The 27545-nt window shown below is 40.0% G+C and overlaps 1 protein-coding gene across 1 annotated transcript in view; it reads left to right on the forward strand.

Annotated features, from left to right (window-relative positions):
* Nucleotides 1-27545, forward strand: part of OVCH1 (ovochymase 1) — a 675688-nt gene that overhangs the window by 332197 nt on the left and 315946 nt on the right. The window contains exon 7 of the mRNA XM_044087248.1: nucleotides 10527-10556. Coding sequence (XP_043943183.1) covers nucleotides 10527-10556 — 30 coding nt within the window. The remainder of the gene's footprint in view (nucleotides 1-10526; nucleotides 10557-27545) is intronic.

Below are 27545 nucleotides of genomic sequence, written 5' to 3' on the forward strand. Positions count from 1 at the left end.
TACCGCATAAGGATTTCCACTCTTTCTGTATACCTTGCTTAGGCCCAGACCACGACGTCTCGGCCTGCCGTTTTTGTGCTAGATTCAACAAGTGCACTATTAAGCGCCAGGCAGAGTTCGCCCTTCATTATTTTGGCAAAAAATTAATTATATCATGTCGTCGGATACTCCGACTCCAGTTTTGAGCAAAAGTCGCAAAGATAAGGACCGACATCCCAGGTCCGCACCGACTACTGAGACCACGCTTACGCTGACTACCGGTTCTCAGAGAGGCACCTACGCAGCCCCTGAGTACCGATGACACTTCATTACCGGTGACTACAGTACCCGAGGTCGCAGGCTTCTCGGACCCCATTCCTCCTGCAGATACCGACGCCACTCTTGGCGGGGAAACTCAGAATTTAGACAGGCCTGCCATTTCTCAAGGTGTCTTCAGGCCTTCCTCCTTCTCTATTAAAGCTTTCACCAAATCTAAAGCAGCCATGAAAACCAAAAAACAGGGTCCTCAGACCTCCTCTCAAGGCCCCATGCCTAAAAAGCAGATGCTTAAAATGGCTGAGGACTCTTATCAGGGGTTCCCAACCCCCCTCGGACAAAAGACCCAGATTAGAGGAAGACTATCCTTCCTCAGATCAAGCTTCTATTACCTCAGAACACTCTGAGGACCAGGATTACACCTATTCACCTTTTGAAGACTCTGATGCTGAGGAGTCTATTCCCTCCCCCAGAGGACTACTCTTTTTTGGGGAAACCCTGCATACATTGAGGGAACACTTTCACTGGGAAGGCCAAGATTACTCAGATTCCAAGAAAAGGCTCAGGGAATTTCTTTTGCTCCCCCAGCATAGGCCCCTGGCTATCCCTCCTGTTTTAGATATATTGGATGATGTGTACACAGAAGCCAGCCTTAATCCAGATTCTTTACCTCCAGCTCCTGTTAAACCAGACAGGTAATACCGGGTTCCTGATTCTCACCAGTTCCTATATAAAAGCCATACTGCTGACCCAGAAACTATTTCACAAGGTCCCAAGGGAATTAAGGCCTCTACTGCTAAAAACCCATTGCCTTCAGAGAGGGATTCCAGAGCTTTAGAAAGGTGGGGGAAAAAGGTTTACACCTCTGCCACTTTAACTATGAGGGCATTAAACTGTCAATTCCACATGCTTAAGTATCAACAGTTTTTGTTATCTCAGTTGAAAAGCAAAATGGCACAACCAGAACAACCAGATTTAAGAGTTGCAGTATTTGTTGCATGGTGCAGAGCAAGTGGGTAAACATACCTTGCAGTGTAGTTTTGATGCTTTAGAGGCCTCATGTAGAGCTGCTGTTACGGGGTCTGTTATACGTAGGCATGCTTGGCTCAAAGAGCAAACCTTGCCAGATCATGTCAAGGCTAAATTATTAGATGCACCTCTTCAAAAAGATGTATTGTTTGGTGTTAAAGCTGAGGAGGTACTAAAGAAAATGGAGGAAAAAGCTAAATCAATGCAAACAGTAAAGGATTTCCTGCAGATACAACCTCCACGTTTCAGCAGAAACTGGCCTTCAAAGAATTGGTCCTTTCCAGCCATGGACAGACCTCAAAGGGGAAGATACAGATGCCCTAGGGGTAGAGGGCAACCTCAAGGATCTTTCAGAGCCAGACAGTGGCAAGCACCAACCCCAAGAGGTGGAGAAGATAGATCAGTCATTTAGAAAACAGACACAATGACTTCCCCCTACACCTGCCAAGCAAAGCTTTAATGGCAGCACCTTTGGGCGGAAAACTGGCATTATTCTCAAAAAACTGGCATATTGTTACAAAAGACAAATTGATCTTGGACATTATAGACAGAGGCTACAGATTCCACTTTCACACCCTTCCAAAAATGAGAGGCATGCCAAACCTGCCACAAAATCAAAGGGCAGAGGCGCAAAAACAAATTTCCGCTCTCATGGACATGAAAGCGATTCAAGAGGTACCTGCAAAAGAACAAGGTCAAGGGTTTTATTCCGGACTATTCCTGGTACCAAGGAAAGACAGAGATTGGAGACCTATCTTAGACCTATCCATCCTAAACACATATCTACAGGTGCCAAAATTCAAGATGCTCACATTACAGCAACTTCTTCCCATGCTGGGCAAGGAGTCTTGGCTGGTAACATTGGACCTCAAGGAGGCATACCTGCATGTCCCTATCAGTCAAGATTGCAGAAGATACCTCAGATTTCTTGCAGGTTCAACCCATTACCAATTCTCTGCATTGCCCTTTGGCTTATCTACTGCGCCCAGAGTGTTTACGAAATGCCTGGCATCAGTAATCACCTTCTGCAGACTACAAGGAATACAAATCTACCCATATCTGGACGACTGCTTGATCCAAGCAGACAGCAAGGACATACTACTGCAGCACCTGGCGTTTGTAATAAAACTGTTGAACTACCTGGGATACACAGTCAACAAAAAGAAATCAAAACTAATGCCCTCTCAACAAATAATTTTCCTAGATGCCAGCTTGAATACAACCACCCAGATGGCCTACCTCACACCAGATAAGGGCAACTGTCTCAATAGTTCAGCAAAATGGCAACTTTCACCAGGCTAACTGCAAGGAAAGTCCTGCAGGCTCTGGGGTTCATGGCATCTTGCATCCTACTAATCCCATGTGCAAAGCTGCATATGAGGAAACTTCAATGGTACCTAAAAAACTTATGGTCTCAACACAGCCACAGCTTGGAAACAATTATACCACTCATTCCATGCCTTCAAAAGGAATTTTTGTGGTGGGCTCAAGCATGCCAAAGAAACACAGGTCTCCCTTTCTGTGTACCTCAAGCAACTCAAATCATCACAACAGACGCCTCAGACTACGCCTGGGGAGCACACATGACAGATCAGTGCATTCAGGGATAATGGTCCCAAACAGAGAAGCACCTACATATCAACCAAAAGGAAATGCTAGCCGTGTAAAATGCCATTATGACCTTCAAAGACCTACTGCATCCAGGCCAGCTATTGATAAGGACAGACAACACCACAGTGATGTGGTACATAAACAAACAGGGGGGGAACTCATTCATATACCCCCTGTGCAGGCAAGCCATGACCCTATGGAACACAGCACTGGAATTGCAAATTCAGCTACAGGCACAATTCCTGCCAGGGAAGGAAAACACACTGGCAGACAACCTAAGCAGAAATATGACAGATCCACATGAATGGAAGTTGCATCCTCAAGTTTTCACAAAGATAACTCAGGCATGGGGACAGCCAGACATAGATCTCTTTGCTACCCACAGAAATTACCAGTTGAAAAAATTCTGTTCAAGGACCTATCATCCACAGGCCTGGAAAGTGGATGAACTCTCTTTCAATTGGACAACATTGACAGTTTATGCCTTCCCTCCTCTTCCTCTGCTGCCCAAGGTTCTATTAAAAGCCAGAGCAGAGAGGCCGCAAATGATTCTCATTGCTCCAGACTGGCCAAGACAACACTGGTATCCGCTCCTGAAGAGCCTGACACATTCCCCACCATGGATCCTACCTCTAGTCCCTCTTCTGTTGTCCCAGCACAGCTACAAAACCCTTCACAGCCAGCTCAAAACCCTAAATCTAGCTGCATGGAGAATTCCTTGATTTCCCAACAGACTCTCCTCTCCAAGGAGGTGCAGGATGTCATCTTGGAGGCCAGAAGACCTTCTACTAGAAAAGCCTACTCCGCCAAATGGAAACGATTTTGTGCCTGGAATCAAGAAAAGGGCCAAAATCCTTGGGTAATAAATATACCTCAAATTTTACAGTACCTAGCTGAGATGTTAAACAGTGGACTTTCCTTCTCCTCCATCAAGATCCACGCTTCAGCCATTTCTGCACAATACAACACAGATCCTCCTTTATTCTCTCATCCTCTCTTAAGGCAGTTCCTCAGAGGGGCAAAAAATATAAAACCCCCAAGGAAACCACCAATCCCTACTTGGGACCTCAACTTCGTATTGGAAAAGCTGACCCTTCCTCCCTTTGAGAGCCAGCTTCTTCAACAGAACTACAATACTTGTCATGGAAAACAGCCTTTCTTCTGGCTATCACCTCAGCACGCAGGGTTTCGGAGCTACAGACCCTCATGGCTGTGCAACCATTCATCATTTTCCATCAGGACAGAGTTTCCTTACGAACCAACCCTACCTTTATGCCAAAGGTAGTATCCAGTGTAGCTTTGAATCAGACTATCCACCTACCTACCTTTTATCCAAACCCACAAAACAAAGGGGAAAGACTACTACATTCCTTGGATATTCACAGACAACTTTGTTATTATTTGGACAGGACAAAGCCATTCAGGAAATGCGAGCAACTCTGTGTCCTATGCTACAGGTGCTCAAGGAAAGGCTATTTCCAAACAGACAATTTCAAAATGGATAGCCCACTGCATACGCTTTTGTTACTCATTTCATGGAAAAACTGTGCCTGCATGCATCAGATCCCACTCCACCAGGGCCACAGCTACCTCTGCAGCTTTCCTCAGGGGGGTTCCTACCAAGGACATTTTGGAAGCAGCCACTGGGAGTTCAGTGCACACTTTCTCCAAGCACTATCACCTTCCACTATACTCTAAATCAAGAGCGGGTTTTGCCACAGCAGTCTTGCAGGGCATCCTCGCTCCTTCTAGTTCCACTTAGTGCCTACCACCCTTACTTAGCTTTGGGATTCTTCCCATCTGTAATGACTGCAGCTGTATGCACGTTGAACATAGTACAGTTTTGTACCTACCATAAATGTAGATGTTCGAGTGCTCATACAGCTGCAGTCCAGGTTACCCCCCCTCCGTCCCCTCTTAGGACAGGCCTTATGACAAACACCTTATCATACAACCTATTTGGGGTATTCTCTTATGGTGTATTTGCTTGCAACTACAGTTTTTTGATTATTCTATTTTACATGTTTGCATAACTTTGTTTTGCCTTCCTTCTGGGGGCACCTGACATCTAGGGCAAGAAAAACTGAAGAAAATGGCGTTGGCTGCCTCTTTTTGTACCCCTGCCGCACTGACGTCAGGGAAGAAGCGACGACAACCGACGCTGGACCTAGACTTTGGAATTCGGCCAACCGAGGACCCACCTGATGGCAGGATAACCCATCTGTAATGACTGCAGCTGTATGAGCACTCGAACATCTACATTTATGGTAGGTACAAAACTGTACTTTTCTTACACAACTGTTTCATCAAGGTTCAGCTACTACCACTATTAAGGTTCAGCTGGCAGCTATTCTTACCTTCCATTTGGCTAATGATCCTAACCTTATGGCACATAGATTGTGCAGAGCCTTAAAGGGGCCACATTATTGAGACCCCCCTTTATGGACTCTGTGGCACCCTGGGATTTGAATTTTTGTCCTTCAAAAACTTACTTTACCTCCCTTTAAAACGTCAGCAACTTGTGATCTCAAATTCCTTTCATGGAAAACCATATTTTTAGTGGCCATTACATCTGCAAGGAAGTTCTCAGAACTGCAAGCCCTCTCTATTAGGCCTCCTTATTTGATATTTCACAGAGACAGGGTTTCTTTACGGACCAACCCTTCATTTGTTCCTAAGGTCTCTTCTCAGGCTAAACATTAATCAATCCATTGAACTACTTGTCTTTTTCCCAAATTTTTCTGACAAGGCAGAGTACAAATTTCACCAGCTTGACATTCATAGACAACTGCGATTCTATCTTCATAGAACCAAGAGTTTCAGAAGGTCAGATCAATTGTTTATTTCCTTTTCAGATTCAAGAAAGGATTTACCAGTCTCAAAACCCACTTTATCACACTAGATTTCAAGCTGCATTTCATTCATTTATATGTCCAGTGGCAAAGATCCCCCTTTTAAGGTGAAAGCCCACTCTACCAGATCTGTTTCTACATCGGTGGCTTTTCAAGCAAAAATTCCCCATGGATAACATTTGTGCAGCAGCAACATGGGCTACACCTCATACATTCATAACTCACTATAAGTTGGACGTGGCTTCCAGGAACAGATCTTCCTTTGGTTCCACAGTACTCAGAAGTATTTTCCCGTGAGCCACCCAAGATAAAGGTGCTAGGGACGCTGTCCCAAGTGTAAGAATGAAGGTGAGATAGAACTACAGAACATAAAGAAGTTATCTACTCACCATAATGTTCCATGTTTGAAGTCCATCTCGCGCTTCATTCTTACTTTCCCACCTTCCTGCTCCCTCCTTTGAGGACCTGGGAGAATTGTAACAATTACTTTCTATGTTTGAGACCTTTCCCCATGGTTTGTTCTTTTTTATTTATAGTTCTACTACTTGCAGCAAACAAGATCTGGGATATGTCAGCGGTGCATGATGGGATACCTCCTTGCCATGAGCCACCCAGAAGACTTTGAGCTAGAGAATTGCCGAGTCGGAGCCGTGGTTAGGCTCCGAACCTAAGTGTACGAATGAAGGGCAAGATGGACTACAAACATGGAACGCTATGGTGAGTACATAACTTCTTTTTTTGTGGAGTCACTGTTTTGCATAACATTTTGTAAATTATCTATAATCTGCTCTGAGAATAAATTTTAGAATCTGCACACAGTTTATCAATTTGTATGTCTTTACTCCTTCCACATCTTATGTATCCTACTGTTGTGTGATCTTACAGTTGGTATATAATTAGGAGTGTGGGGGAGAGGGTGTCACTGCCCAAGTGGAGTGCATGAAAAGTTTAGAGTGATCCTCTCACAAAGCAAAAACATGCAATCAAGGGTGTAAAACCAAGTATTAAAAAGACTCTTGGACCAAGGGGATCCTTGGATCTGCTCCATTGCCCAGCAATAAATTATTTTAATCTTAAGTATATTGACAACAGGGGTATGATCTGTCAAGTCGCACCACTTTCAAGAAGATTAAAGTAAGAAAGGGGATGCAAAAATGAATCATTAAACATCTCCTGATATACAACTTTGTCACAGGAGCATGCAGGAAATACACACTTTTGCTGCCTTGCATATAAAAAAGAATGCTGAAAACCAGAAATCTTGACCGGAAGAAATGCTGTACAACCCCAAACAATTGTAAAGTGAAAATTGCTGGTGTGTGATCCAGTTCAAATGAAAAAACTTTCACGATAAATAAACAGTCCAAAAAGTGGCAAAAAGAAGTTGAACGCGACAAGACACCCAGGCCTCAATGATAGTTTAAGCATAGGCAGTATACTTAAAGCAAATAGAAATGTTCTTTGAAGTTGTCTTATCTTCTCATCAGTTGGTTTATGCCGCGCTTTTTCTTTATTCCTTCTTTCACTCTTTTCTTTCATTTCCCTCTCTCTCTTCCCTACTCTTTTTACCCTCTTCCCTTTCTGTCTATCTCCTTAGTAATTATGTGCAACAGTGTTCCATTTTTTCATTTCATCTTTTTTATTTACACTACTAGTTTGCAGCTTTGTCCTAGTTACACACAAGGTTTCCACCTTTTGTGGTCTTTAGAAAACCAGGGGTTTGCAGCAGTCAATTTAGTTGTAAGATGTTTCTGCTTTTAGGTTTGACATTACGGATTCTGTACAGACAGTTCATTCCTAACTTTTTAAGTATTTTTTAAAATATTTCATGACTACAAGGCTTTTTTATAAAGATTGCAAAAAAGCATTTATAACATTGCACACAAAATAAGTGCTACAGGAGATTGTGTGTTTTAAAAGCAGCTTGTTCTCATGGTTCAATGTAAAAATGTTTTTAATTTTTTTATTCAATTAATGTATCTTAATTAGTCTTATTCAATTAACCAATGAGTTTAAGCCAGGCAGTATATAACAAACATGTGTTGTTGTTGTTTTTTACACTTGAAAAAGCCTGGTATAATACCAGGCGAAAGCGCTCGTGGTTTGAAGAATTATTGGATTAAAGTTGTCTTTCTTTTTGCCACTTTTTGGACTGTTTATTTATCGTGAAAGTTTTTTCATTTGAACTGGATCACACACCAGCAATTTTCACTTTACAATTGTTTGGGGTTGTACAGCATTTCTTCTGGTCAAGATTTCTGGTTTTCAGCATTCTTTTTTCTTGGTTTTTGAGTGTTTAACTTTTATGCCTTGCATATAAACCTTAATTATCCACACCAAAGAATAAGCTTTACAAGATCACCCCACTGAATGCAGTCTGGCCTAGTTCCACAGATTCCATTCTCAGTGCTCTGTGTTTCAATGCCTTAAGTCATCCTTGCTTTACAGTATTATATTTTGAAGAAATGTTTTGCATTTACTTAAAATTCCCAGGAAAGACTGTTAATACTCTCCAGCCTTCTATCCTGGTCCGCAGTAATAGTGTGCCACCAACACATTTGTTAATAAGCCAAATATTTGTAAACGCACATTTTACTGTTTAGCAAAACTCTGTAGCCAGTTAGAGGTGGATGCTAGCAGTTTCACCAGTTAGCAGTAAATAACCCCCTAATTGGCCAGCCGCAAGCTATTTTTTTAAAAGTGAATAAATTAAAAATACTCACGAACAAATGAGTTAAACATTGCAGTTAATGATTAACTATACAAAGAGTTATGGAGCTATACAGGGAAACAGAAAACCCTTCTGAGCAAAGAATGTATGTCTTCAACTAGACTTTTTCCTTGTTATTTCTTAATTAAGACTTAGTGACCCCTAAGATAATCTGGCTGCATTTCCAGATGTTACTGGGAGAGGCAGGTGCAAAGAATAAAACTTGTAGGTCTACTCAAGCTCCAGGTTAGTTTTCTTCCCTTCCTGACTTGACTATCCATTCGGCTATTGGCTTATATATTTTTCAGCAGGAATTACAGATGAAATGAAGTAGGAATTAACATTCACATGGCAATGATGTTGCATTCCTGCTCCTTGCTGACTGTTTTCTAAAATTTACTAATTGTTCTTTGGCCTTTTCTAAAACGGATACTGTAATCACATGGCTGAATATAAATATTTGTAAAGCTGCTGTACACTAAACATTCTATATTTTAAATATGGTGTTTCCAGCAGAAGTCTGTTCATCTTCATGTACTACATTTGTGTACTTTTCTGTGTTTCATGGAAAAAGGCCACAAATTCTGACATTCTTCATACTAGTAAAAAGTGCATACTGCAGAATATAGCATATATTATAGTTTACCTAATGCAAGTTTTAATGCTTACGCATTTCATAATTCAGAAAACAGTGGCAGGCCTGTTCTCTAGATTTTCTTGTGTATGGTCTTGCGTGATATATTTAGTCTCGCTCTCTTCTTAAGTCCAGCCAATCTCATGACTTGATTCACACTCTCCCCTTTATCTTGACCAATAAACTTCACTTTTGATGGAGTAAGAGCTCTGTGCACTTTTCTTTCTTAAAAGATGTTTATTGAATACTTCTTTAGTACAGCACCTGAAATTCCCCATTATATTCAGTATGAGCTTAAACTGTTTGAAGACCACACAGTTTCTGAACTGGTTGAGTCTTGCATGTGTGGTATTTTGATTTGGACTAAACTGATGCTTACTTAAAGGGTTTCTATACTTCTGAAAGTTTTAATTTTGTACGTCGTCGTCATGCACAGATCTTTTAAAAATGGTAACATGTATTCACTTGATTTAAATCTAGATGTGTTACTTTAAGGTGTCAATTTACCAGTGCAGGGAAATCCCTGATGTGAACAGTTACTTTTTACCAAAGGGCATTAGACATTTCCCACAGTGCCTTTCCAAATGGACGTCAGTTATACTGCCTGCACAGAGAATACATAAGGAAAAATATGAATCTATAATTTGAGGAAACTGGCAGCATTTTACAGTGCTTGCTTTGCTACAAGGGAGTGGTGAGTCAAATCTGTGCAGCTGTCAGCTGGATTACTGTTTATACTTCTGCTAAATCATTCATCACTTGATATTTCAGCAGACCTCATACTGCAATTGACAGACCTCATACTGCATTTGTCAGAGTTCTGCACACCTTTCTTCATTTAACTTAGAGATACCCTTGCAAATGATTAGTGGGATCTCTCCTGTTGCTGCTGATGTGCGTATTCTCATTTGTTAATTTGGCTGTCCAGTATTCAGCTTATGTTCGTCTTTATGGCTTCATCTGCCCCTTGGTGCTATTTGCTGCTGTCTTCTTATTTAGATAAACCCAATTAATGAATTCCCTCTGTTAAATATTTGTGTAAAACTTTTACAGCAAGATTACTTCCTACAAACCTTCTTTTTAGCCATATACAAGAACTACTACTTCTGACGCTGTGCTGTATCAAGAGGGTTTTGTTCTCCATGTAGACTAAGTGAGCATCAGTTTCAGTGCAGGCTGTGAGGTCCTTAATTCTTTTTGATGGGCATAGTACCCGTTGCACTTTTAACTTAATCTCTATCAATGTCTCTGATTCACTGTGACCTTGCATTGAGCACTGAAGATGTTCTCATGAGTTGTGTACCTGTCAGTTTTTGTAAGCATGTCATAGCTTATGTCACAGTTTGTTGCTTCTTAACTGTTTTTGTTGTAACTGAATGCTATTTCTATAGAACTGATTTTTGAAAATGTTTAATGGAAGATTTTTCTTTTGTAGGGTCAGATGGCTTGCTGGATAACAAACGAGGTAAGGCTATGCAATTCCATGCTTTTGTGATGCTAAACTAATGTATTTGACATTACATCTGTGTATTTAGCCAACCAAATGGATTTTACAGTGTGTGTGTGTGTGTGTGTGTGTGTGTGTGTGTGTGTGTGTGTGTGTGTGTGTGTGTGTGTGGTGGGTTAGAAGGAACTAAAAAGATTGTGACTGGGAATGCGTTAAATGTTGGGTGCCAAAACTGGGTAAGTGGATACACTGAATGAGCAACAGACAGAAACAAATACTTGTTACTGTTGCAATCTGTGTGCGCAAATTTTGAGGAGAGTTTTGGTTATTTATATTCAATTGACTAAAGTTATAGCAGAACTTATGTGCATTAAAATCAGAACGAGGTTCACCTGTATCATCTTCCATCATCCAAAAGGTGCTCCGGATTTCCAAGAGCTTTCCCCGAGTAGACACTTTTTTTTCATAAGATTGTAGGAAGTTACTAAGCTATAAACCCGGAGGTCATTTCATGCTAATGTAATACCATAGATGCTCTAACCAAAGTAAAAGGAGGAAAAGCACCAAAAGTTACCAAAAACAGCAAAATGATGTATGTATATATATATATATATGTATGTGTATATATATATATATATATATATATATATATATATATATATATATATATATATATATACCTTAAGTGGATGCTTGTAGTTATCTGAAGAAGCTGTGGACGAAAACGTACTGTTTACAGTTATGGTTAGAGTGTTGTGCTGTGCTTTATTCTATGGAAACAGCTATCCAGGTGCTTCATTTTGCCATAGATACTCTAGTCAGTACCCAGGATTATATTTAGTAATGAATGCCCATGTCCAGGAGGATTGTGGGCAGTATCTTGGTAAGAATTTACAGTGTCCCATCCACTCATCCAGGTTCCTTTTGTTATGTGAATTTGCAGCCTATTCTAAAGATGCAGCAATCGCTGGGAGACAAATCTGTCCCTCCAGCATGTCCTATCCAAGTCCCAGGAGTCCCTGGAGTCCCACTCCCTGGAGTGGGTAGCTCTAGTCCCGTTTGATTTGTGAATGTGCAGCAAATTCATTGGGTTTGGATCAGAGATTGCTGTGTAAACCAGGCATAAGTCTCCCCTAATAAGTCTATATGATACTGAATATATAGTGACAAGGGCTTTAGTTGGTCTGTGTAAGGCATGTGCTGACGTCCTTTGATCTTGGTTAGAAACCTCTGAGGTCTCTCCAGTTGCTGCAGGTGCTTTGCACAATACATGCCAAAAGGGGCGTTAATACTCAGTTATGGGGCCTAATTAGTGATGAGTATAGAGGGGTTATAACCTCCTTTGTTCTAGAGGCAATGCCTTTGCTAATCAAGTGTGCTATGTAGAAAGCCTTCCTTACTACAGTAGACACATGGTGGTAAAGTTAAGGTTGCTGTCTACTTGTGATCCCAGATCTCTTACCAATTCATAAGTGCATAGTGTATTCTTGTTAATTTGATAGTGTGAAGGGGCATTGTTTCTAGCAAAGGGAATGATGATGCATTTCTTTGCATTTAGTTTGAGACTATTACTAAGACACCAGTCATTCTGCTTAAGACCCTCCTAAAGTATACTGACATCATTTGGGGATTCAGTAATTGCACCCAGTTAACAGTTATCTGCAAACTTGGTCAGCAATAACCCTAGTTTTGTCCTGAACCTCTGAGAAGTATATACCAAACAGTAGAGGGCCCAGCACCGACCCTTCTGGCACTCCACTGGTGACAGGTCTGCTGGCTGATGTGGAGTCGCACACTGTGTGTGTGTGTGTGTGACCATTTTGTGAGCCATTTGGCAACCCATCTTACAATAAAGAGGTTTATATTCAGTTTGCTAAGTTTATTGGTAATGCCTGAGTGCGAGATTGTGTCAAACACCTTGCCAAGTCCAGGTATGCTGTGTGCACAGATTTGCCATAGTCAATGGCCCTGGTCACATTTTCGAAGAATCCACCAGGTGTAACAGGTAGGATCTCCCCTTGATGAAGCTGAATTGGGTTGGATCCAAGGTTTGGAAGTCACTTATGTCTTATGTCCATGGTGATGCATTCCATGACTTTATAGATGAGGCTCGTCACACTTATGGGTCTGTAATTCACCGGGACTGTTGCTAAGCCCCTTTTGTGAAGGGGAGTAACTGTTGCATTTTCCCATTCCACAGGAACAAAGCCTGTTAAGTGTGATTAAATAGGGTACTTAATGGTGGTGCTAGTTCATGTTTTAATTTGTTTAGAAGACAGCCTTGGATGCCATCTGGTCCCATAGAGGCTGTCTTTTTTGCTTTAGACAAAGCTTTAATGAACTGCTGTTCGGATATGTTAGGGGGGTTGGGGGCAAGGTTTGTGACAAGTTTGAAGAGGCTAAGGGAGAGTGAAATTTTCACTAAATCTGTCTGGGGTAATTGGCTAGGCTTAAAATGGTCTATAAGGACAGTTAGCCTAGTACTAATCTATGAACATATGAGGGTACTTTTCTGCATTGTTGGGACCTTGGCTTAGTTTTCTCAAACAGTAATTTTTTGCATTTGTTGTAAGGTTTGTTCATGCTGGATGTCCACCAGAGCAGCTTGTTTTTACTTGGGGCTCTGGCTTTGATTCTATCTGGAACAGCTGAGTCTATTCACTTATAGAAGTGATTGTACAGGGCTTTAGTGTAAGCTTTGGTGTAGTTACCAGTTCTGGCTAGAGGTGGAGCTTGGAAGGCAGTCATACCTTACCCTTGCAGGGTATAGATTACTTTGGTGAAGTTTTTAGTCTGACTTCGCACTTTGAGTTCTGGTGTTAGTGACAGTTCGAAAGTGACTAATTTGTGGTCAGATCTGATTAATAATGGTCTGAGAGTTGTGGTGATGCATCTGTCATGTTAGTGAGGAACAGATCTAGTATGTTTGTCCTCCTTGTTGGGGTTTGAACAATTTGTATCACGACATTTGAATTAACAAAGTCAAGGAACTTTTGCACTAATGAGTTAGGACTAGATTAGCTATCCCTGTTGATTGTTGGATAATTGAAATCCTCTATGACAACAGTGTTTGGCAATATTTGGATTAACTCCAGTTTTGTCAAGTAGGCCTCATGCTCATCATAATCCATGGAAAGAGATCTATAACTAGCTGTAACTTGAATGGGGGGTTTTACCACAGTTATCTGAACTTGGAGTAACCCCACAGAGTTGTCCAATCTAACTGGTCGGGAGGTGAATTTATCCCTAATATGGATAGAAACACTGCCTCCTTTGGTTCTCAGTTCATTTTGCAGTCTGAAGGTGTGGAAGACATTGTAGCCTTGCACGGCTGGGGTTACTCTCTGACACCTTGAACAAGGTTTCTGTGACTGCACAGACATCTACATCCCCCAGTGATAGAAGTGCTTCCAGGGTGTGCAGTTTTTGTTTTAACCTCCTAGTGTTTAGCAACATAACACTTATGTTGTTATGGGTGGCAAATTTTGTCAGTTTTGTTTTTAGGCATGTTAAAACCTTGTCTAAAAAGGTGCTATGGGGGGGAGGCAAGAGTCTTTGGTAGCAGCTGAAAACCTAGTGGTGCCAGGTGCAAACAGTCTGTGGCAAAGCAGCAAGGTTCGTCAACTGTCATCCCAGGCTGACAGAAACTGGATCCACTTTGAATGACACCCAAAACTAAGGCATCATTTTTTATTTATACTGTGGCATCATTCTAGGTGAGAATAATATGCTGCTCAAGTCTAAGGACAGAACTGCCTGGGACACGTCCTCAGAGAACTCAATCGTGTGTCTCTTCATATAGTTCAGTGAGGTACATCTCAGGTCATTAATACCAACATGAGCTGTGACAGAGTCATAATGGTACTTTTTACCGAGAGACCTGAGTGCATGCATGATGTGACAAATCCTGGCACCGAACAGGCAGCTGACCATGTCTTTCTCCTTATCTAACTTGATGAGTGAGACATCTGTGTATCTCGCTATAGATTCTCCAATGACAAGAACACTTCTTTTTTTTGTGTGTGTGTGTGTTATGCATTAAGGGCTTGGTAGGTGAGACACTGGTATTGCTGTGTGTCCTGGGTGCTGTGGGAACTTTCTTAGTTGTAGCAGTCTTGTTTTGGTGGTCTCTGGTGTTTCGGTAATTTTTTTGAGAGAATCTTCATGTAAGTTGATTTATGTGTTGGGTGCATACTATGTGTATGAGTAGTGGTACTATGGGCATGAGTAGTGAGGAATGAGTTGACAAAACCTCTTCAGTGTTACTGTTTCGAGTGCAAGCGAGCAGGGATTCAAGATTCTTGGTGTAGATACATCTCTTGCACTCTGTACTAGAGTGAGCTATTAGTAGAGGGTTGCCAGTGTGCATGAGGCAGTTGCTATACTGCCTCAGGAGACCCAAGTCAAAAAGGCTGGCATGAGAAACAAGGGTAGTCCAGCTGTTCATAATGCTACATTTGAAGTACTGTTCCCACAAAATGGGGTGCTTTCAGGACTGATCTAGGAGGTGCATTGTAGATCTGTTTTTCTGATGGGGTTTTTGGCTGGTGGTTTAATAGGTCACAGCTCACTAGCAATACTACTTAGATCAGTGATGTATTAAAGATAAGGACTATGCTAATGTACTACAGTCATATCTAAAGGAAAGATAGTCTGTCCTACTATGGCACACAATTCCACAGCAGTGCATAGTGCTGCGCGATGTTCATGCAAGCCAAAACCCACTCAAATGCGGGGCTTAAATACCAGTAGCTAAAAAACATCAAAATAACAAATGAGGGTGCTTACTGCAAGCCACAGACCAATCACCCTTCACCAGAAAGGTTCCAGTCAGCACACTTCTCTCACAAGGGTGCAGGAGGTCCCCTTCCAATCAAAGGTGGCATGGAAAATGTGCTTAGAATACAACAGCCACTACAAACAGACCCAGATGCAGCAAACCAGCTACTATAGCTGTACCAATTTAGGTTGGAAACACTAAAATAAAGTTTTAACTCATTCAATCCAGTGGAGCTTAGTGCAACTTCCAATGGGCAGAGCCTAAGCCGTTCGACATAATCAAATTATTTCCTCACATTTCAAACAAATATTCATATTCCTGGAACCATAGGGAAGAAAGAAATATAAATGTCAAACTCTTCAGCACAAACTATTTTTATAGTGGTAGGGCTGGCAACTCAACACAATAAAACTCCACTGCGGCAACCCCTGACCGGGAAAAGCGAAAGAAGAAGTATTCTGTAGGTTCTAGGTCTTAAGTCACAGTAAACATAGTAACTATTACATTTGTAATATTTTGTAAGCAACTTACAATATCTTAGCAACCTCTCAAGTTACACACACAATGAAAGAAACATTTTATTCCTCTATCTGAGAGCTTCCATATAAGGCTAAGGAGTTCTGTGTTACTTGGTTGTTGAGATTTATAAAAATGTGAAAACTTGTATCTATATAAATTAATATTATAAAAACAGTTTATCTATTTACCTGCATTATACAGAGGTGAAATATTGATTTAGTTAAGTTTGCCATTATGTAAGCATTAAGACTTTTTTTCAAACCTTGTATACATAGCATGGTTTGGGAATTATTGATGCAAATATGAACAACTAATATCTGACACCTCGCGGTGTCAGTAGGAGTTAACTACAGATGCACCTGGAGGTGTCACTCAGATGTAATGAGTTATTAAATAGCAGAAAAACAGCAAGGAAACTAAAGAATGTTTTAAACAGAAAACAAATTAGTTATTTAAAACGCTACTTGGCAGAAAAACGGAACAGATGCTTTGCAAACCATGAAAAGAAGCAACAGTTACTTTGCAAACCGTGAAAACAGCAGCAGAATACAATTTAACAGGCACAGTAAAGCAGACAAATGCAGTACAAGCAGCACAGTTTAATTTACAGTATTAAAATACAGTATTAAATAAACAGAACTCAGTAAAAGCGCAGTAAATAGTATAATCAAGCAAAAAACAGGCAAAAAGTTGTTTTTGGGATGCTCAGAAGCCTCTAGGCATCTGGTATTCCAGCTCAGAGTTGTGGTTGGTAACCTACCTTAGTTCAGCTCAGTTCAAACAAGACTTCTGCAGACGGAAGCAAGTTTCACAGTTTTTTCCTTTGCTTGATTTGATAAGGGACAACATAAATTTTTAATCTTGTAGCTTCAGAGAAATAGATAATAGCAACACTTAATGGATTCAGTTTACTCTGTTTATCTTGGCCTTGCCAAGGCAGTCAGTGCTATTCCTGATAAGGAAAATTAAATGTCAACCCATGCATAGTTCAATGTGTAAAATACTGGCCGTACAGTAGGATGCAATGCTAGATTGATGGTTGGGGGATTTAACTCTCTACCCTGATAGGGGTTAACAATGGTGTCCTATAGGACCCTTTATTAGACTGCTGCTTTTCATTCTCTTCCCAAAAATGAAAGTAGGAAAATGAACTCTGGATAACCGGGTATGTTGATTGAAAATCGGGTAATATAATTACTTCAGTATAAGGTGCCAAAGTTTTCCATGACGATTTGAGAAATATATACCTGGTACAGTACTAATGACCTTGCCTTTAATGTCAGTAAATGAAACATCATGAGACTTGGAAGAGACAGGAGTTGAAAATGGTCAAATTATTAAAATGGCACAGTCTTTAAATCTGTTGACCGTGGTATCTGTTCACTTGAAGTAAGACTATTATACCACTTTGCACCGCACTGATCTGACATCTTATTGACTACAATAGTGCATTCTCTTGCCTTTGAACAAGCCATACTAAAGTTACAAAGGGTACAACGATTGCTTGCTAGGAAAATGATGGTGTTGGAAAATGTACTTTTAGGAGTTGACCTAGACTCTGTCTGCTAGACAGTGTCTGATTAATGGTACTTGAGAGTCTGTATCTGGAGGGCAGTGCTGGGGGGAGCCAGTGCTACAATGGACAGTTTCCACAATACTAAATTAAATGTCAGTAATAAATTAAAAATGGCAAATTAAATATACAGTGCTTTCCAATGTTCTTACAAAGCAGTGCTGTAACTAGGCCAAGGTGAGGGGTGGGCAACTGCCTCGTGCAAAAAGCAGTCGTGGAGCATGATGAGCAAATGTGAGTGCACAGTACCCAGATTCTTTTGCAAGTTAACAGTAGCAAGCTGCTTGTAATATTTGTAGCAAGTCGCTTACTATATTTTGACAGCAAAATACCTTTTTTTTTTTTTATCAGAAAAACTGGGAGTGCATTACTGACATTCATGAATGCTGCTAGTGCATTTGCGATTATGGCTTAAGTCTTGTCTAGTGATTTAATAGTAGGAAGCAGCTTTATTACGTTTTTTGTTAATTTTGGGAAGTGTGTGTGCATGCACATGGCATGCATGCTTTTCAATTCTCAACTTGGAGCTGAGTGAGCATGAATTCAGGGATCTACTCAGGGTGCCTGATGACCTGCCTACAGTTCGAGGAACAAGCCATTTGTTTTCTTCAAAAGTAATTTTGATAAATGTATTGATATTAGAAAATGTCAGCATGGGTTTAGGCAGGCAAACTTCTTGAAAGCCAGTAAGTCATAAGCTAGACAATCAAACCCATGGACCTCTAGGGAATGCTCACATCTGTATCTGGTTACAGTCATTTCAGTTCTGTTTTCATACATTTTGCAGTAGCATTGTGAAAAAGCAGTCTTATCTTTGGCCTTCGATAGTTAATCTAATATTTTTTTCTGCATATGCTTCACTGTGAAAAAATGATCACTGAGCCTGCTTATGTTTTTGGCCAGTCCATCCTTCTGTGGATTGAACCTGTTTAATTTGCACAGGCTATCCTAGTATGCTAAGAATTGAAGTTAATCATCTTTCCAAGAAGATTAGTTCCCATTGTCATTCACTGTCCAAGGAAGATCATTGCAAGTAGCACCTGCAGCATTCTAGATGTTTCAAGTCCTACTGCTGAAATGCGAGGATTGTGGGACCAGCTTCTCGCTTTGTTCAAGAAGATATCATTAGAGCTATAGTTGACTTAATATTGAAAAAATGTTCTTCCAACAGCTGTAGAAATGATCCTAGTCTTCTTTGCAGGCTATTGATTCAACCATCAAACATCTCAGCTCCATGTGCTTTTAGCCTCCAGGGGAAGAGCATCATTGACGGTGCTTTAGTGTTTGCATTTTTGAGAAACCTGTCATTAAAACTGATTCTGTCAACACATTGATCCTGTCACTGTTACCACAGTGGCGTCATCACCACAGTTGGTGGTGGCACCCTGAATTATCCCAGATGTCCTGGGGTATAAGAGGTTGACTGTTTCCTTCTTTGTTTCGGAGAATTGTGTATGTACCTTAAAGAATTGCATCACTGTGTCCTATCACTTAGAATAATGTAGTGGGTGCTGCTCAAAATCACCCTGAATGTTCTGGACCTTCAATGAGCTGCAAGTCATTGTGCTTTCAGAAAAAGTAGAGTATAATCCTCTCTCTGATAATCATTTTCATCCTCTCAGAACCCAGGACAGAAGCATTCCTTTCAGCTTTGCTGTTCATGGCTACATTCCATCCTTTTTTGATTGGAATGATGTGCCTGCCATTCTAAATGATGCTTCATTTCAGGATTTCAGGGTTGATGGGCACATAGTAAGTAGATGTGGTAGAATATTTGCACTTATTCTTTCCACAGGGAGTTCTGCCACTGCCAGTTTTGTCAGCTGTGCCATTACATTCTTTCTACATGGGGGAAAACCTGACCACACTTGTAAGTATACCCCCCTGACAGATGGACCTCATGTACTGTGCTGCTTTGGGTCTCTGCTTTTTGAAACAGCAGTGTTCAGCTGTTTCTGTTCCAGCACTACCTTTATGTGAGCCTTATCTAATACTATCCCATCCCATGAGGTTGAAACTATCCAGCATCCAGTTATGGTCTGCACATTTCCAGTGAATGCGCAGATGCTTGAGATTAACTTAGAGCATTCCGCAGGCACTGGTTTAACAGTATGCTTGACTGTGAATTGGGTTTTAACTCCTATACAGGACTATGGAGCAGTTCCTATGCAGTCTTTCTAAGCAGTGATTAGTATAGCAGCTATACATGTTACATTTTCTGAGTTTGGATGTTGTAGTGATTCATAGATATTCCATGGTCACAGAGTCTTGTGACCATTTACACCTTGCTAATGCCCTTCCTTGGGTTGCACCTCCTTTCTGCAAGATGCCAATATTAGTCAGTCTTAGAATAAATATGTAGATATCCATCTGGAAATCTAGGTTATGTTTAAAGGAAGATGGTGAGTTGCACTGCTCAACTTGCATAGGAATAATCCGGGTAACACAAGGACAACTTAACCTCTCATTTCCACAATACACTACTTTACATTTTAACTCTGATTTCAGAAGCAGTCTAGCAACTCTAACCAAAAGCAAAAGTACTACCAACACCAACATTTTCAAAAGGTTTTTGGCAGATTAATTCTCTTTCACATTGCAGCCCATCCATTTTACTTCTATCAAAAAAATTTGGAAAAACTAAAACCTGTTTCACTATCTGTTTATGGCTTTCCAGCAGAAAACCTTAGAATTGCAGCAGATGCCCTGGCCTATCCTCTGTTTTTAATCAACACATCTAGCCAAGAATCCTATGTTCCTCTGGAAAACCTTTCATATAATTATACTCCGCAATGGAGGTAACTCTATAGTATTGTGAAATTGTTAAACAGTTGCAGTAGTTTCTCCCTGTCAAAAAAATGCTTGAAAAATCGATCCATAAGCAGCTACTTCACCTCCTATGTGAACTCTTCCTCTTCACTCTTACTCAACATGGCTTTCAGCCTTGGGCATAGGACAGCTTTTGTTTTACTTGTTTGTAAAAGTACCATTAAGCAAGTGATAGATGGTAACTTACTACATCTTTATTCCTAGATTTATCAAAGGTTTTTGACTCATTGTCACATCAAACTACTGCGAGTTTTCATTGGGAGTTTCCAAGTCTACTGTCTTCCATAGTTATATGTCTAATAAACTTTAATCAGTAAAATGTTAGAATAACCTCTATGCTACTGTTCCTAGTCTTCCCCAAATTTTAGAACCAGGAAAAAACTTGCTTGTAAAAGTTATGTCCTTTGACAACACATTAAAGATGTGGTTCCAGATATAGAACTACTGGAGATGATTACTGATGACTGTCTTAAAATTGACCTGCATGTAGAACAATCAAAAAGACTCACTAAGCACTAAGAACCATGTGCAGAGCAAATTGGCCACTACCTACCTTGCTCTTGTATGGCTTACCTATCCTAAAAAAATCTCCGGACAACATTCAAAGCAAAACTAGAACAATGATACAACAAAGTAAAATTTGCTACCTGAAAACCTCATAGGACAATTACCCTAAAACAACCTAGTTGGCTTGAAATAAACAACTACTTTTATCTACACTCACTATCTTGTTACACACCAATATAATTCACAAACCTCTAAAATGCCCTGTACTGAACAGCGTTTTACATAGCTACTCTCCAGATCGATTACTTAACATCCATAAGCCTCAGGGGTTTTACAGGAAATGTCCTATACTTCGGTGTTACCAAATCTTGGAACTCTGTCCCTCTAACTTTGAGGGAAATATACAGTCCCCCACACTTTCAAAGTAGACTAAAACAATTGCTAACAGACTCCTGGCTTTGCTTCTGCTCAACTCCTGGGTAACCTTATACTACATATATAAAACTACATGACCTTTACTACCACGACCCTGTCTTTAACATTTCTGTTTCTCTACCTATTTAGTAATACCGATGTTATTCTGTACATTTTTTCCACTATACCACATGGTGTAATTTTACTTTGGTAATTTATCCTTAGTGTATTCTGATAGTAGTGTATCAACTAATGTAACTAGATATCACTTCGATCTTTGTATTATCATTTATTTGCATGAATACTTTTCTGTCTGCATTTCTTACTGTAATTGCTAATTTGCCACTTCTTCATCGGCCTTTACTGAAAAGGGGCTCTTGCCCAGTAAACAAATGCCAATAAATAAATAACTTTAAGCTGTATTCTGTTAGAGGGATCTGGATTCCTTTTGCAGTGATGGGTGTCGCATCAGGGGTTAGTTGATTGGTTCTTTATAGCATGTGCCTAGTAGTCCCATGAGCTCAGTAACTAAGATGTTGATGTGGACTGTAAAGAACAGCTGGGAGTCTAGCTATATAAATAAAGCTCGACATTTGAAAATAGATGGTAACTTCAGTAATCCACTTTGTGGGGTTGGTGTAGCTTAGGTTTCAGGAGCCTGGGAGAAGCACTTGGTGATGCCAAAAGTCATGACTTCTGCCTTTTTGGACTTGAACATTAGTACCATAAATTGAACCTCTTGCAAGTCTTACTAAGGTGTGGTTGTTATTTTACTGATTTGGGGTGGTTAGGTTGGATACCCAAACAACCAAATTTCAGGCAAAAGAAGATTTTTAGTAATGTAGTACTGAGGGCATTTGTGAATAGAGTAAACTGAAGAGGGCCAAAGATAAAATCTCTGAAGTACATCAAGATTTATAAAGGGTATGTGGAAGCAGCCATTGCCCATATTTGTCTGGAAGGAATTATTAATTTGGTAGTTTTTCATCCATTTATGTGTGGTAGTAGAGAGACTGTATCATCCAGTGCTCAACCATGTCAAATGTTTTTTAATGTCAATAAGGATATTTTTCCTTAGGTTGCTACCATCCACGTTTTGGAGAATAATTGGTAAATAGAAAGAGTGCTGTTATAATGTTATGGCCCTTAAAAGTCAGGCACTGACAGCATAGGAGTTGGGAATTAGAAACATGGGCGGAGACTGCCTTGTCTTGGACTTTTGAGAGTGGTGAGAGAAAGGGAGACTGAGTGATAGGAACAGAGGAGGATGGATATTGCTGTTGAAAATGTTTACAGGTAAGGGAAGTATGCTGGTTGAGAGTAACAGATTAAAATGTGGTTGATGGGAAATGGCTATGAAAATGTCAGATGCACTGAATTTAGGGGAGCAACTGCCTGAGCTGACAGAGGCAGTATTTTGCAGCTGTTTAGCCCTTAAATTCTTGAAGGGATTTTTATCTGTACAATGAGTTGGCGCTGTTCCCTTTGCTGTAGGGCTCTGATGAAGAGAGTTGTACTAAAGAGGAGGCAGTAACTGGATTCCTGAAAGAGTCAGCAGACAGGTTGGTGATATCACAGTGGTTGGTGATGACTTAGTCTTCATGTTCAAATTTGTACATAGTTTGTGTTGCTTTACCAAATGCATGATTGATTTCTCTCTGGCATCCCTTAGAGTTCTTCATAAACATTGCCTGCAAGCTTTAGTGTTCTTACTATTGGTTTAAGTGACTTGCACTCCTGCAATAATACAAGTTCAGAATTTTAAATGATTTTCAGACATCTTTCTTGGCCAAAATGTATATTTTATGTTTGCATTTAGCCATAATGCTGGGTCGCATTTGGTCTGCCTAGTGATGAGTTGGGAGACTTTGTTCTGAAGAGGAGAATGCAGACAAGATGTTCTGGAGCTTGTCACTAACATTATTCTAATTGCTGATAAATTCCTCCCAAGGAAGTTTATCACTCATGCTTGAATGTTCTAAATACAGTAGTGAAACCTGGAACTTGAGAGGCTTTAGTGAAAGAGTAATCTCTGGTCAGTAAGAATATGGAGGGGGGGGGGTACATGGACCATTGGTGAGAAGATATATCCAGTGCAGCAGTATCCATGTTGCTCTGGGTTTTGGGTCTAGTCCCAGGTAAGATGAGGCCATATAAAGCTAGTAAGGTTAGTGTCGACTAATGATTTTTGTGTGTGAATCCCAGTAGTAAGTTGAAGTAACCAAGCATAATATTGCTTTTTTTTGCTTGAGTTGAGATGGTATTCAGTAGGCCTTTGACTGCATCAGCAGATAAAAGGGGGTGGATTATAGATGGCATACTCAAGTGAGCCATTTGGCCACTAGGTTAGGGGTGTTTGAGACAAAAGTAAGATCAGCTGGATTGTGTGTATGTCTTGTTAAGTAGTAGCAGTACACTGCCAGCTTATCTTATACTAGTTCTTAAGCAGTGAAAGGATTAATAGAGGATAAATTTTAATCTTGCTTTGATGTCAGGATAGTGCAGTTGAATGCAATATTTCAGTTGTACTTGCTTCTATTGTTACTTGCATTAAAATGTTATAAAACACAGGTTTCTGAGGAAGGAGCAGAGAAGCCTGATTTGCTCATTGTTGCCATCCAGGAGGAGGAGAACGGTTTGAAGTGGGTCTTATGCCTTTGGAGAAACTGTTAATGTGTACAGAAGTAAAGTACTGGTGTCCAGTAATGACGGTTATGGGCACATGAGGGCTTCCTTTCATTGCTATTGCATGCTTTGTCTAACTTTGATAGTTTTTGGAGGTGTTAGTGGAAGATTGGTTCTGTGTGGTGGAAAGCGTCTGTGTATTGTGTTGGTATAATGAATGGCAGGTGGGTTGGAAAGTTGTTTTGGGAGGCAGAGTTGCAGCAGTTGTCTTAATATAAGCAGACCTCCTTTTGCATGCATTGCCATAAATGCAAGGGTTTGTACACAATGTTCTTAGTTGATTATGATTGATTTTTGCAATGTATGAATGCTAGTTGGAATGTGGTTGTCTCTCTAAGTTAATTGCAGTGCATGCAGAAGAGAGGCTTATCTACACTTTTAAAAGCTGTGATGCTGGGTGATTAATGGTGGACAGGCTTTTGGTCCCAATCCTGCACAGCGCATGAGTTTTATTACTAGATATTAACAGAGATGCATCTAAAATGCTAAAAAATGTGACTATCCCATTAGAGAAGATCTTCAGTTAGTAATTTATGAAGTTCCAATTCAAATGTATTCTAATGCTTCTACGAAGCACTGTAGAGTACAAATAAGAATAAAATATATAACTGAAAGAGGCAAGTTCATTATAAATAAGATGTTGAAATAAAATATGACAACATAGGTTTTAAAGGGGAACTGTTAAGAAACAGGACTTCTGAGACACCCTAGCAGTAGGTTCCATGTGTATGGGCTCTGATAAACAATGGAATGAATTTGAATATCTCAGTCCCATTCTCAGAACTACAGTAACGCGAAACTGGCAAAAGGGCAAGTGAAGGATGGGTAATTTACTAATAGTTCCTGAACATATGGGACCCAACTGACTTGGGGTTGAGTAAACCATGATCGAAATATTGTAGAAGGGATATGAACATTTGGTGCAGGCTGCAGGCAAACAGCATAGTATGGTGATACTGGGACACACCAGTTATTAGCCAGCCTGTGGTGGTCTTCTCCAGCTAAGCACTGCTGTTCTGAGTCTAGAAGCTCGACTTACAGGAAGTTACAATAGTCAAGAAACAATAAAACCAAGGTGTGAACAGACACACACACACATATATCTATATCTATATATATATATATATATATATATACATATATATAAATAAAATACAGGTACAGTAAGGAGTTGCCATTGTGAATTAGTGTTTTTTTTCCCCTTTTTTACTCGCTCCTTCCCTAAAATTACTCTCTCATGTTAAGCCTTACTCTGAAGTGATACCGAAACTCTCGAGAGTGGGAATTTAAAAACTCCCAGTATTCTGTTTGCTTTGGCAAATAAAATACTGATGTTTATAATGCCAGTTCCAGATTACCAGATCAAATTTCAGTTTTCTGGACTATCCAGAAAAAAAATAAGTGGTAGCCCTGTCCATACGTTTCAGAGAAACAAAATTCTGAAGTAGAACTGCTTAGGAATAACTTTGAAAATGTAGAATATCCTCTTGGTGCGGGAAAAATGAATAGCTGAAGACCTTTAGGGCATCAGTTAAAAATATGGAGTTAATGGTAAATTCTTACACAACATTCCTATTGTCCTTTATCTGGTTATCCTCCAGTTTTGCAGGGCTACAGTCATAAGCCTTTGTTTTCTTCATTAATTACATTTTCCCTAACTTCTTACTTATCTGCATTCATGCTCTGTTTTTTATATGCTGATAGTAAAGTAATGGTTACTTTGGTGCCAATCCTTCCTGCTGCTCATAAGATGTTATTTCTTTACTGTTTGGTTAGGAGGTTGGCATGTGCACAGAAGTGCCCTGGCATCTGCAGGAAGCAGCAATTGCCGTGATCACGAGACTGTTACGAACTGATTGGGGGGGATAGGGCACATTCTCTGGCAGCAGTATGACACTGCACCAGTGTCCTCAATCTCCTCAAATGCTGTAGATGTGGGTTAGAATGAGCCCAGGAGAGGCTATGGTGGGTCCAATAAATCTGGTGAATGAGAACCGGAGCCGGTGGCAGCTAAGTGTCGGCTGTGGAGCATGAGGGGCAAAACAAAAATTTCTTGGATTCGGACCTAACTTGCTACATCATATTTGTTATCACCTTCCAACACATGTTTTACAGTGCATTTCACTTCAGTTGATGTTGCTGTAGATGATGTAGCTGCAGTTTGTGCTCCAGTGTCACTAACTCACCTGTGTGCACTCTTTCCACATATAGACACACCTACAAAATGATTTACATTAAGGCCTCAGACAATAACTTGCATGCAGAAGCCAAAGCTTCATGTAATCCGACACAAGCTACTGCTTTAGAAGAGCAGTCTGTGTCACTATGGTTTCAGTACTACATCTTACATGCAACACTTGTCAAATTAAGGAATTTCACCTGCAATGCATAATTGACGGTGCTTTTCCAGTATGCAAGTCTCCTGTTGCTATAAGGAGTATTAAAATACATTAGCCTATACATTTAACTTGTGAAGTATTATTGGTTTAGTCCATAAGATGTAGTAACAACTCTAGGAAAATTTTAAGGGGGCCATTCTTGATGACAAAATAAAAATGTTTCTCCCATCAACAACTGTACAAGTTTAAACTTTGCCAAGTCATGCCATTATTCTGAACTCCATGTAGTTCTTTTTCTTTTGTGAGGAAAAGATAGCATACTTTTAAAGCTAGGCAATTTTTAAAGTTTTCAAACTATAAGCTGGTCACTCTGCTGATAAGGATGTCTATATAGCACTTCACATCCGAAGAGAATGTTCCCTTGGTCTAGTCCTTGTAGGAAGATTGTTTATAACTGTGCTTGATCTGCAATGCTCCTTTTCAATAAATGTGCATATGATGAAGAAAATGTACTGTTAGTTCTGGGATGTGTATTACAAAATCTGTGTGTATTTCAAATATTACTCGATCCATTGTATGTATTGGAGGGCAATCTTACTTGTCTTGGCTAAAACTTTCACATGTTCAATTTATTTATTTATTTTTTTATAATTTTGGCACTGAATAAATGTCACTGTTACGTAACTAAAATTATATCACTAAATCATTTCCAGGCTACGTAAAGATATGTTTGTTATAAACACTTGTGAATGGGAGATGGTCAGTAATAAGAATCAGAAAAAATATGGTCTAGCTACACAGTAACGATTAGAAAAACAGCTCTATAGCTATATAGTTTGCACAGTAAAAGTTTTCTGCATTCTAGTTTTGCTGTATTATGTTCATCTAGACTCAAGCCGATTGTGCCTGGAAGCTCTGGCTGAATGAGGTTTCAGTATGGATGTAAAATTCTTCATCTAGAATTAGAATCACTTTGTCTGCTAAATGTGCATTTATTTCTTATAAATGTAAAATATGTTAATTTTGTATGCTGAATTTTATTTAAAAATTTGCTGTGCAGCATTATGATCAGGTTTCTGTGCTGGATGATTCAGCTCTCCTTTTTATGCTCGGGTAAGTGTGTTCCTATATATGTTGCATGATGTCTGAAACCTTGCATAACTCTTGTACAGCTATTTAGTTTTCTTTATAAACTTGTTAGTATTTCTAAACTCTAATGTGGCAAGATGCAAGTAAAAGCTTGTGCTCAGCTTTAAACCATCGTGTCCGAGTGGCAGTTTTCTACTTCCTACTGTAGTGACACATCCACAGTATATAGCAGAATGTTCATGTTTTCGTGTCTGAAATGGCAATTATTTAAC

This window comes from Protopterus annectens, chromosome 11.part0 (genome assembly GCF_019279795.1).
Source record: "Protopterus annectens isolate FY-2018-M chromosome 11.part0, PAN1.0, whole genome shotgun sequence".
NCBI classification, from domain to species: domain Eukaryota; kingdom Metazoa; phylum Chordata; order Ceratodontiformes; family Protopteridae; genus Protopterus; species Protopterus annectens.